Source organism: Xyrauchen texanus, chromosome 15 (genome assembly GCF_025860055.1).
Source record: "Xyrauchen texanus isolate HMW12.3.18 chromosome 15, RBS_HiC_50CHRs, whole genome shotgun sequence".
In the NCBI taxonomy this organism is placed as follows: domain Eukaryota; kingdom Metazoa; phylum Chordata; class Actinopteri; order Cypriniformes; family Catostomidae; genus Xyrauchen; species Xyrauchen texanus.
The window spans coordinates 6,606,751-6,620,062 of record NC_068290.1 but is presented as its reverse complement, the minus strand read 5'-3'; the positions used below and the strand labels follow the sequence as shown (position 1 = coordinate 6,620,062).

General features: G+C 35.8%; 1 protein-coding gene and 1 pseudogene across 4 annotated transcripts in view; one reads left to right on the top strand and one right to left on the bottom strand.

The window, feature by feature from the left end:
- Positions 1-5,414: 5,414 nt before the first annotated feature.
- Positions 5,415-9,872, top strand: LOC127656401 (deoxyribonuclease-2-alpha-like; annotated as a pseudogene).
- Positions 9,873-9,988: 116 nt separating this feature from the next.
- LOC127656400 (ral guanine nucleotide dissociation stimulator-like 2) overlaps positions 9,989-13,312 on the bottom strand; it is a 29,339-nt gene continuing 26,015 nt past the window's right edge. The window contains exon 19 of one of the 4 annotated variants that reach the window (XM_052144720.1): positions 9,989-13,033. In XM_052144720.1, the coding sequence (XP_052000680.1) occupies positions 12,852-13,033 (182 nt within the window). In that variant the 3' untranslated portion in view covers positions 9,989-12,851. The remainder of the gene's footprint in view (positions 13,034-13,312) is intronic. The other 3 variants (XM_052144722.1, XM_052144721.1, XM_052144719.1) reach the window with 3 other exon arrangements.

Genomic DNA, 13,312 nt, shown 5'->3' with positions numbered 1-13,312 from the left:
TTTATTTTTTTGTTGTTGTTGTTACTAAATTTCTAAACCAATGAAAATGTAATGAAGGAGAAGGACCAATGATTTTTCCAGAAATATGTTCATTATTATTATTATTCAATGCCACAAAAACAAATAAAAAGGTATTTGTACTGTACATAGCCACATTTGTAACATCACTCACATTGCCAGAGAACATAATTCTACATAAATTACAATACTTTTATGACATTACAAGTTTTCAGTACTTTTGTTTTTCTTCTAAAAGACTAACACATGATTCAACTTAATTTAGGTCCACAGAAAATACCCAGTAATGGCTATATATATGTGTGCATGTATTAAATGTGCTTTAGCTTCCCTCTTGTGGCATGAACAAGGAAGTGCAGTTCTGGAAAAAATATACATTTCTGAGGCTATAAATTTAATCCTAAAATGGAAGTTGTGAAAACAAAATCCAATACATTGCTTTCCACTCATGATATTGCATATGCATAAAGATGTTTAGAGAATGATGAAGTTGTAACGTTAAAATTATATTGAAGCTGCAAAGCATCCATCAACATTAATATACAACAATCAGCCACACAATTAAAACCACCTGCATAACATTGTGTAGGTGACCCTTGTGCAGCCAAAACAGCGCCAACCCACATCTCTAAACAGTCTCTAGAATTTACACCAACTGGTGCCAAAAACAAAAAACATCCAGTGAGCGGCAGTTCTGTGGACGGAAATGCCTTGTTGATATATGAGGTCAACAGAGAATGGCCAGACTGGTTTGAACTGACAAAGCCTACGGTAACTCAGATAACCGCTCTTGTACAACTGTGGTGAGAAGAGTATCATCTCAGAATGCTATTCTGAGATGCGGGTTGACGCTGTTTTGGCGGTAAGAGGGGTACCTACACAATATTATGCAGGTGGTTTTAATTAAACATTTTTGTGGATAAAGGAGGGGCTAGTATAATTCATGAAAAATAGACAAAAATACAATGGGCCTAAATGAAAAGATGTACTTCATTTTCAATGATAGTTCATCCTGCCAGTGGCCTGTTTGACATGATTACGCGATGACGTAAATTAACTGGTGAATTATTATATTTTTAACCAGTTAATTGAAACGAACCGTCCAAAAACACCGGTACGTGGAAAAGACTTCCCATCATGGGAGAAATTGGAATGATCAACCAAGGACTCAAGAGCAGAGAGCCCAACGATCAACGGATGTAGAAAGGAAGTCCCGCCTTACGGTTAAAAGAGCCAATCAAATTTTAGATACAGACATCATCTTTCAATCAACTCTAGAAAGCGTGTGCGCAATAGCTAAAAAAAAAAAATGGGAAAATTGCGTTTTTAGCGTAATATGATTATTGTCAGATTTTATTGCTGATTTGAAATATGTTTTTTTTTTTTTTCGTTTTTTCTTAATCTTGACCAACGGTTTTTGATGTTGGTCTTTCTCCATTCAAGCAGATAGGAGCTGCATTTGCATGACTGCAAATAGCTTTCCGAGATCGTTCCAAAGATGGCCGTCAGTTGACTGACTTGCTAGAAAGACTTTGATGCGTATGAACATTTAGATCACACTGACGTTGCTTCATAACCTAACCTATCAGTCGTTCAATGCGGTCATAGAGTGCCGAAGTTATGACGTCACCTTGTAGGCCAAAACGGAAGTTAGCGGCGCATGGGTTCCCTCGATCGAAAAGCTATGCATTTTCCCCATAGACTTTTGGAAAATCGCAAAAAATAAGATCTGTGTTCAACAAAGAGTTGTGACCCTTACACGTTTTGTCTATAAAGATAATATTTACAAGTTAATCCAAAATGTATACATTTTGAAGCCTAAATAAAGCCGTCAGATATAAAATGCTAACATTAGGCTATAAACGGACTACAGCACACCATGGTCGCGGATCAACGTCATCATCAAGCTTCCTCAAACTTTATTTAAAAAACACGCTCGCTCATTATGATCTGCGCTGTGTATGAACACTTATCTACTTTTTCATGAGAAATATTGCCCATTCGTTTTTTCCAAAAATGTTAGAAACTAATTTTGTTTATGCGTGCTTCTCTGAGATTTTTTTTTAAATCTTTTGTTAATGTTTTATTTATTCGTTTATTAATTTGTTAGTTTATATAAACCTTAATATTATTTTCTTTGTGATTAAGATTATTATGCCTGATCATTGTGCCCCAAATAAACTTTAAAGATTATCTTTCACTGTATTATGTTTGATTGTATGTTTGCATACCATTTGCTAATTCGCCAGAAAAAAACCCGCGATTTTACCATCTCATAAGCACTAACGTTAGCTATGGCCGTATCAATTTCCAATCTTATGTCCTTTTTCTTAGACGATAGAAAAACCATAGATCGAGGAGAGAACCACTATAAATCACAAAATCCTGTGTACAAAAATATTTGGAAAAACTACAATTTGAAAAGACTAAATATACACTCACCTAAAGGATTATTAGGAACACCTGTTCAATTTCTCATTAATGCAATTATCTAATCAACCAATCACATGGCAGTTGCTTCAATGTATTTAGGGGTGTGGTCCTGGTCAAGACAATCTCCTGAACTCCAAACTGAATGTCAGAATGGGAAAGAAAGGTGATTTAAGCAATTTTGAGCGTGGCATGGTTGTTGGTGCCAGACGGGCCGGTCTGAGTATTTCACAATCTGCTCAGTTGCTGGGATTTTCACGCACAACCATTTCTAGGGTTTACAAAGAATGGTGTGAAAAGGAAAAACATCCAGTATGCGGCAGTCCTGTGGGCAAAAATGCCTTGTTGATGCTAGAGGTCAGAGGAGAATGGGCCGACTGATTCAAGCTGATAGAAGAGCAACTTTGCCTGAAATAACCACTCGTTACAACCGAGGTATGCAGCAAAGCATTTGTGAAGCCACAACACGCACAACCTTGAGGCAGATGGGCTACAACAGCAGAAGACCCCATCGGGTACCACTCATCTCCACTACAAATAGGAAAAAGAGGCTACAATTTGCAAGAGCTCACCAAAATTGGACAGTTGAAGACTGGAAAAATGTTGCCTGGTCTGATGAGTCTCGATTTCTGTTGAGACATTCAGATGGTAGAGTCAGAATTTGGCGTAAACAGAATGAGAACATGGATCCATCATGCCTTGTTACCACTGTGCAGGCTGCTGGTGGTGGTGTAATGGTGTGGGGGATGTTTTCTTGGCACACTTTAGGCCTGCCAATTGGGCATCGTTAGTGCCAAACGGCCTACCTGAGCATTGTTTCTGACCATGTCCATCCCTTTATGGCCACCATGTACCCATCCTCTGATGGCTACTTCCAGCAGGATAATGCACCATGTCACAAAGCTCGAATCATTTCAAATTGGTTTCTTGAACATGACAATGAGTTCACTGTACTAAAATGGCCCCCACAGTCACCAGATCTCAACCCAATAGAGCATCTTTGGGATGTGGTGGAGCGGGAGCTGCGTGCCCTGGATGTGCATCCCACAAATCTCCATCAACTGCAAGATGCTATCCTATCAATATGGGCCAACATTTCTAAAGAATGCTTTCAGCACCTTGTTGAATCAATGCCACATAGAATTAAGGCAGTTCTGAAGGCGAATGGGGGTCAAACACAGTATTAGTATGGTGTTCCTAATAATCCTTTAGGTGAGTGTATAACGTTATGTATATTAACTGAAAGGTAAACTTCTAAGAATGTGAGGCTGTTTGTCATGATGACGTCTAAAGTCCCCGCCAAAGGATGTAGTCCCTTTTAGCAACTTGTTAGCAATCACCGTTTTTAAGACACAATAAAGTTTAAAAAACCACAAGCAGGTTATAACTGGTGTGTTTTATTTCATAGATCAAAACGTGAAAATATTTAGAGGCTTTGTTAACCACAGACCTTATTTCAGGCGATTTAGCAAAAACCCATTAAAAAACCCATAGACTTTAGGGGCGAGGGAACCGGAAGTGCTAAAATGCTAACTCACTTCCGCGTTTTGGCCTACAAAGTGACGTCATAACTTCGGCACTCTATTAAAGTAATCTAATTAATATTCATGAGCCAACACTTCAACAAGTAGGATTGGTGAAATTGCTTCCGGTGTTCAGATGCGGTTCATTCATTGGGCAGCACATATCTATGGGCAGAAAATTACACACCGTGTTATTCAAACAGGGAGCGCAATGTGGCTCAGAACACCGACTCTTCCATTGCGTTGCATTCAAATTATTATTTTTTTTGCTTCATTTGAAGACTGTAACCTATAATCGCTTGAATATAATTATCCATTATTATTTGTTTCTCACATAAAACGGAAATCCACCCAAGCAAAACCTATAATATATTTAAATGCTTCATTCAGTCATCACAAACAAAGACCAACTTGCACCACGTGAAAACATATCTTAACAACAATTTAAACCTGAATAATAACTCGTTTATTATAGTTTTTACAGCCATTAATTTAAAAATACATAATGTTAAGACCCATCGAAACTGACCAATAGAGAAACGCCCAGGCTACTAGTCCCCACCCACTCTATATCAACGTTTCTACGTTTTCAGAATTGAAACTAATGAAACTGTTGATCTCTCTCATCAACAAAGCATTTCCGTCCACAGAACTGATGCTCACTGGATGTTTTTTGTTTGTTTTTGGCACCTTTCTGAGTAAATTCCAGAGACTGTTGTGTGTGAAAATTACAGAAATTCTCAAACCAGCCCATCTGGCACCAACAATCATCCATGCGATTATCTAATCAGCCAATCATGCATATATAGCAGTGCAGTGTTTAAAATCAAGCAGATACAGGCCAGGAGCTTCAGTTAATGTTCACATCAGCCATCAAAATGAATAAAAAAAGAATCAACAATTTATGATTCCATTATTGTCTGATTTTATTTATGATTTGAAATATGTTTTTTTTTTTCATCTTAATCTTGACCAACGGTTTTTGAGATTTTTGGTCTTTCTCCATTCAAGCAGAAAGGAGCTGCACTTGCATGACTGAAAATAGCTTGCTACATGTGACAGAAAAACAGGATTTAAAACTTTCACGCTCAGATGGACTGACATGAACAACTTACATTTCAACCACTTCAGCAGCTCGCCTTCCGACCTTTAAGGTAAAGTTAACAACATTTAAAAAGTTGATGTTAAAGATTAAGACCACCAGCGTATTGGCATTCAATCATACAATCTGTTAGACCATAAACATATATAAAATTAATGTGCATGGAGAGTAAACTTCTGACTGGAATAAGCCACTATGTCAAAGTTACTGTTGAGACTGAAATGTACTATATTACATTTATTTTGCACTTGTGATTTTCATTTGATTTACCTTGATGAATAAAACTTTGTTTATAATTTAACTTTTTTTTTATTTATTTTTTAGGTTCCTTCATTTCCATCATGTTTGCTACTGTTCTGCTTCTCCTCCTATATGCATCAGGAGGTTCCACTATCTCATGTTATGATGATCAGGGTAAACCTGTTGACTGGTTTGTATATAAACCTTATTTCTCATTTTAAATGGCCTGAAGGAATAAACATGCAGCATCAAAGTAGTCTACACAATAGAGCTTTGTCCCTCATATTGGATATACAGTATTTTTGTTTCGTTTTTGAACATGTTTTTTCTCATACATGACGCAGTGGGAGCAGTGAACTGCAGTTTCACATGCTATACTTAAACTATTTGTTTAAAATTATTTGTTTTGTTTTGTAAACTGGCACTTTTATATTAATTTAACAAGGCATTTGGTGATTTGGATACAGTTCTCTTAAGTCCAAAGAAGATGAATAAGAATCATTGAGTGAAATATTGCAATATATTGTAGTTTTGAATCGCAACACACCAAAAATAAAGAACTGCAATAATATCATATCGATACTGATGTAAAGGGTCTCATGTGGAATTTTCCTTCTTTTCTGTCTCTCTTTACAGGTTTTACCTCTACAAGCTCCCGCACCCCCATACTGAGCCTGTAGAGGAGGGGCTGAAGTATCTATTCATGGATGGAGAGAATGAGGGATGGGTGGATGGCCAGACTTTAGTTAATGACAGTCAAAGTGCTGTTGGGAAAACCGTAGGGCCTTTATACAAGGTACAGTTCACCTTCCTTAATTATGCTATCATGAAAACTCAATTTTCTAGTATAAAGCTATTTACTGATTAAATCACAAAAAAGCCCAGTTTAGCTTTAACTTCCTGTTCTTTGCAGAACATCAATTTTAATTACAAATAATTTTCTTGTTTACAGATTTCAGGATCAGTTATTTTAGAGAATCTTACTCTGCTTATCCAATTCGGTTCTCTGCATATTTCTGCCCAAATTGGATAACTATTAAAAAATTAGGCAGCATTTACACTGATGACCTAATGTACAGATCTGATTTTTTTTTTATTTAATTTTTTTTAATATTTATTTTTGGTTTACATTTCTTTCGCCTATATTGGTTAGTATAGTGAAGAGATAGACCAGAAATGACTTGGGAGAAAAGGGGGATCAGGAAAGGACCTCAAGTCGGTACACAAACTCTGGTCACCCAGGATGCTACCACAACATGCTGTATGTCAGAGCACTTTCCCATAAAGCAACGGCTCATGACATATCTGGGTTTACATTCACCTTATACATAACCTTCAGTGTTTACATTTATACCGCACAGCCCCAAATTGATCTGCACAAATAAACAGATCACATAAAATCCTAAACTCAAAAGACTCAAACTCAAAAGTATATTCTTGGCCTTATGTGCAAATAACTATTTCACAATAAAAGAGGAAATTTATAAGATCACATGCTCCTCAGATCTGCTTATTCATAGTTCTATTTGTTAAGGTTTAGCTTTGAGCAGTTACGTTTTTTTCCAGGGTGGTGATGTTGGATATATCTTATATAATGATCAACCACCAGAACAGAAGCACTTAAGAGAAGCAGGACTTGTGGCCACACCAAAGGTGCAGTTTTTACTGCTATTAATTGTTATTAATGAAACAAAGCACACATTTATTTACTGGATCCTGTTCATGTATACTTGTTTTATTTGTTCCAGGTGTTGTTCTGTTTGATAAGCAACAGGGCTTCTGGTTGGTCCACAGCACACCTCATTTCCCACCTCCCAAAACGGAGGGGCAGTTTTCTTACCCCAGTTCTGGTATAAGTAATGGACAGAACTTTATCTGTGTCACTTATCCTTTGGAGCAATTTCAGACCATAGGTATCTAATGCATTAAAAAAACTGATGATAATAATAACTTTATTTATATTGCACCTTTTAGCAATTTAGCACAAAGTGCTTCACAACACATACAATCAAAACACAATCAGTAAAACATAAGGTAAAAACAAAAACATACAAAGTAAAAAAAGCAAGTTTATACAAATGAGTTTTCAAAATTTACAAATGAGTCACATTTTGTTTTGTATCTGGATCTTGGAACAGCCAACAGTTCACGACAAGAAGATCTAAGAGGTCTAACTGTTTCATAAGGTCTTAAAAGTTCTGCTAAATAATATGGTCCCAACCCATGTAGTGCCATGTATGTAATTTAATAAAATCAACCCTATGATTTGGTAACCAATGATTTGGTAACCAATGAAAAGAAGATAAAACAGAGTAAATTGATTTAAAGACCTAGTTCATGTCAAAAGTCTAGCTGCAGCATTTTGCACTGATTGTAGCCATGCTAAAGTGCATTGATTTAAACTACAGATGGTTGACTTTAAATTATTTGGACAATGGGCTACATTTTAAATGTATGAATGCATTGCATTAGCAACATATAAAACCAAATGGCATTCATTAAAAAAAAAAAGTATGACAAGCACTTTTCAGAAAAAGACATTTGTTACGATTTAAATGTCTGCAGTTAATGTGCTGAACTACACCTGTTGTTACTCTGCTAGGACACCTAGAGTATATGAACTTGTGGGTAACTGACTTCATATATTCACTAGAAATTCCCATGAGACCAGCTGGTTAAAAGAATATATGAAAATAGCCTAGTTCGGAAAGGGAAATATTCCTGAGAAAAGCTCTGGCATCTTTTAAAGTGTGAATCAAGATTTTCTAATGTATGTTTTGCAAATTTCACATAATGGCCGACCTTGGAAAGATTGCTTGATGCAATGAAACACTTCTCACCTAACCTTTTAAATTTTCATACAGTATGCAGTTTCTATAGACAAAGCATTTGTGGGATGCAGTTGTCATAGTTACGGTCATTAAAGTAATCTTTCTTACTGACACTGTAACCATAGTGACAACACCGCTCACTGTGCTGGTCCCTAGATCCATTCTACCTTGTGTTATAAATCACTATCAAGTAGTAAAGAATATTACGGAAGCCCTAAACCGCAAGGAGAATAAAAAAATCCACTTGGTGAAATGTTTTTTTTAAGGTGTTTTTTTTTGCCCTCTTTTTTCAGGCCTACACTGCCGTTCAAATGTTTGTGGTCACTTGACTGAAATGTTTTTATGATCTTAAAAGTGTTTTGATCTGAAGGCATGTGCTTACATATTTGAAATTAGTTTCGTAGACAAAAGTATAATTATGCCAACATAGTAATTTATTTCATTACAAAACTATATATTTTTATAAATAAAAAAAAAAGGTTTTGAAATGGATGACTTGGACCAATAATAAATAAAATGCCCAGCATAGATGGGAACTCCTTCAATACTGTTTAAAAAGCATCCCAGGGTGATGCCTCAAGAAGTTGGTTGAGAAAATGTCAAGAGTACATTTCTGCAAAGGGTGGCTACTTTGAAATGTAACATAGTTTTGATTTATAATTTTTTTTTTTCACCTTGCAGTTCAGGGCTTCTGTAATATAGATTATAGAGCTATGAAATTAATGTATGTAGTATAGCTCAGATAATTTTGTCTGAGAAAACTGATCTCTGACTTTTACAAACTTTGATAAATAACTTAATTTGAGCACAGTATGATACATCGTTAAGATCTCTAGAGGAGATGGATAATATTACTTGGGTTCGTTTAGGAGAAATATCTGAGAAGCAGGAGACTTAAGCAAAAGTCTTTATTTTATCTCATTTTAGTCCCATTGCTGTCCAGTAGAAAATATTAAGATATTAAAGAGATATCCTTTGTGATTTTTCATTCATATGTGGCATGTAAATATCTTTCACAGGTGAGCAGTTGAAAATCAATCAGCCTCACATATATGACTGCAGCATCCCTGATTCTCTGGCTGCTTCTGTGCCCGCTATGAGACAGCTCTGTAAACACAAACTGGACAGATGGGAAAACGTTTCTTCCTCTCCAGTCAATCGCAGCATCCCACTCCTCTCATTGGCTGGAACAGAGTTCATTAGCTTTGCGAAGGGTGCAGCTTTTGCCAATGGTAAGATTCATTTTTAAATACTGAAGTCATGCCACACTTTAATGCAAGAAAGTAACATGTACATTGTTGTACAACCAATAGTTGAAATTTTTTTTTTTTTTTTTTAAACATCTGTTCTGGTCATGATGTTAAAGGAATGGAAAATACATAAAAATAAAATGGATTGTAAATAATACACCCTCAGACTGCTCTCCAAACTGGAAAGTCTTGAACATAGATCTCATTTCCCCAGGACAGCGTATCACTTTTAAGACCACACAGGACCACTCGAAGTGGGCCATCAGTGCCAGCGACAGTCACACAGGAAGTAGGACATCTGGCAGATGGGTCTGCGTAGGAGATATCAACCGTGACAAGGCGGAGGAGAAAAGAGGTGGAGGCACGGTGTGTCATCAGGATGCTGTGGTGTGGAAGGCCTATCGCTCTGCTGCACTACAGTGTGAGACCTGCAGCGGAGCAGTGCAGGCATGCGATGAAGCAATTCAGTATTACTAATGAACACATCAAAACCAAATTAATACAAAAAGACCACAGGTGTTTGTGTTAAACTGCTATGATTTTGATTTGGTAAGGTTAAAGGGACAGTTCACATTAAAAATTTTATGTAAATGTAAAAAAAAATTAAATTATCATTATTTACTCACAAAAAATAACTGACCTTATGTTGTTCCAAACTTGTGTGACATCTCCTTTTGAGTTTCATGCAAGATTGTAAGTCATACAAGATAAGGGTAAGTAAATTTTTTTACACAGAACCCTTCCAAACTTTGCAGTGAACTTTGGTCTTGAAAGGTGATGACTTAAACACATGGTTTCCACTGTAAGATGAAAAGTTGAAGACAATCAGGTCTGAAAGCTGTCAGTTGTATCAAAATTAAAGTTTAATACAAGAATAGGAGGTTTTGTAGTGCATAAATGTGTCAGAATACAGATCTGATGTTACAGGACTAAAGCCACAACACGCTTTCTCTGCGCAACACATCAGAAAAGCATTTGCAAAAGATCTCCTGATTATAAGGCACTTATAAAACGAGTGACCACAAACAAAGTCTGAAATAAAATTGAGAACACCCCTCTTCCTTGCTGAGAGCGCTTGTATACTTCAGTTCCCATATAGACGTCAAAAGCACACGAGTATGAGAGTGCAAGATTCATCAGGGTCGAAAAACAGTGTAACATTTTGACCATGCAATTGCACATTTCTTTTTCTGGTTGATCATAACATCTTTGCATTTAAAAGGTACAAAAATAATATCACAGGCAGAGCTTTGTTGCATTTTCTTTTAGTTTTTTTTCTTTTTTTTTTCTTAAAGAAGTCATTCATTTTGTTTTAGGAAAACAGCCAGGCCTGGTGACCTGCAGTACATCCAACACGCTGTTGGCTAAGTACCAAAACCTAGTAAGCTGCCTACATGGGTAGCATTTTAAGGCCTCATAGGTGCACTCATGACACATAGTTTATTCCAAAAGGTTGGCCCCATTATTAAATTACCTTCTATGGTACTTTCAGCTCAATTCTAAAGCAGCATTGCATATAATCGTTGTTCAGCTCAGTTCAAATTTCCAAGATTAGTTCCGACGTGAGAAAAATAAAGATACTTTAGCCAATATTTATATGTAATATGGATTTTTTTATGCTTTAAGTATTACATTGTAAGCTTAGCAATAACGTCAAACACTTAAAATGGACCATTTTACCAAATTTTTATGCACAGTGTATTTTTATGCTTTATTAAAGTATCACATCATGAGCTTAGCAACATGCTAACATAAAATTTTATTAAAATGGTCCAATCTAATTAAAAATGGAACATTTTACCCAATGTACTATGGATTTTTAGGCCAATTAGAGTACTGCTTTATGAGCTTAGCAACATGCTAATGTCAAATTCTATTAAAATGGACCAATTTAAATAAAAATTGACCATTTTACCAAATATTTATATGTGCTATGGATGCTAATTAGAGTTTAGCTTTATGAGCTTAGTAACATGCTAACATCAAATTCCATTAAATTGGACCAATCTAAAAAAAATTGTGCTAATCAGAGTATCACGTCTTAAGCTATATGCTTGTGTGAAAACAATTTACCATTTTACCTAATGTTTATATCCACTGTGTATTTGTAAAGTTTAGCAACATGCTAACGTCAGACTCTATTAAAATGGACCATATTTTATCCAATATTTATGTGTTATGGATGTTTCTTATTAAAGTTTATCATCGTAAGCTTAGCAACGTTTTAATGTCAAACTCTATTAAAATTGATTGTGTCCAGATCAGCGCTATTTGCTGTTACGATAAATATCTTAAGGGTCGTTCACAATGAAAATCTCTGCACCCATCTTTGCTGTTTTTCAATAGTTTTTAAATGTAAACAACATGTGCTAGACAGACATTTTTGACCGCTTCGCTTCGTCTCAGTGTTTTTTCCTACTTCTTTTGTTCTAGTCATGTCACTGCACCTAGCTTTATTTTTTTATTGTATTTATTTTTATTTTTTTGCGTAAACGTGTTTGGAAAAAAAGCCAGGCAGCTTATATGTAGGCAGTAGACACCAAAGCAGCTCAATAGGTTTTGGAAGACAGCCTGCGTATTACCACAACAATAATTAATTATTTTAAAATATACAATGAGTACACACGGTAAGCAATTACTAGTTTGCATACTTGGTAAGTATATTATAGTGGCAGTGTTTTATATATATATTTGCAGCTCATATTCAGGTATTTGGGGGGCTTTAACATCTCAGTGGCCCATAGAGAAGAGCTCAGTGTTTGAAATGTTTATACAGGCGTAAGTGCCTTATTTAAGTGTTATTTTGTTGGGATTTGAGCTGCTCTATCTTAGTTTAATGTTCATTAATAATGTAGTTTCTTGACTAAAACGCTGTAACCAATGGACTAATAGCTTTAGAGGTAGAGAGTCCAGGAAATGCTGGCATCAGCAAAGGGTACTTGACTCTGTCATTAAAACTCACTGAATTGCAATGAAATGCAAAAATAGTGCAACATTTAGCTGTAATAACTTCACTCAAAATACACCAATATAAGACTTCCAGAAAATTATTTTAAAGGGACGGTTTACCCAAATATGAAAATTCTGTCATCATTCACTTACCCTCATGTTGTTCCAAACCCACATGACTTTCTTCAGTGGAGCTCAAAAGTAGATGTTAGGGATTGACAACCTCGTTCATCCTCTTTCATTGTATGGAGAGAAAAAAAACATGCAATGAAAGTGAATAGTGACTGAGGCCACTAAATGGTCACTGATCTCCTTTTATGAAGAAAGCAAGTATTTGGGTTTGGAACGACATGGTGAGGGTGAGTAAATTATTGAACAATTTTCACATGGGGATCTATCTTATTAAGTCTTATTTTAATAAATTCTTCATAGTTAAATCGCAGAGCTCCAAATAAAATATATTGTGTCTTTTCTTTTGAAAATACTTAATGAATATTGTATTTTCTTGTTAAAAAAGTGTCCGCACTAGTCTTCGGCCCTTGGCTTTGATTCGTGGGAAGGTTGCGCTGTTTTCATTGCCAAGAGACGGTGACCCCGTTGGTGTGTTTCCTCCTCGTCTCCTTAACAGGAAGTCCACACTAGCTGATGACATGGCATAAAAGACGTTTCCTGTGGGCGGTATTATTAACTCTGTTGGGGAAAATAAAAGATAAATATGAATTACACAACAATAGAAAAATTAAACGTAGGTTAACTTGACAGATATATATATATATATATATGGTATTTGCAAAATAAAAGTTTATGGCACTTCCATGATTGGGGTACACATTGGTGTCTTTTTTAAGCATTAGTCACAAATCCCATGCTTTTTGTGAGAGCTACAAGACAATGTAAATGAACTATTATCTATCATACAATTAACCAACCATTTAATGTGGCTAGTTTGAAACACCTCAAATACATCTC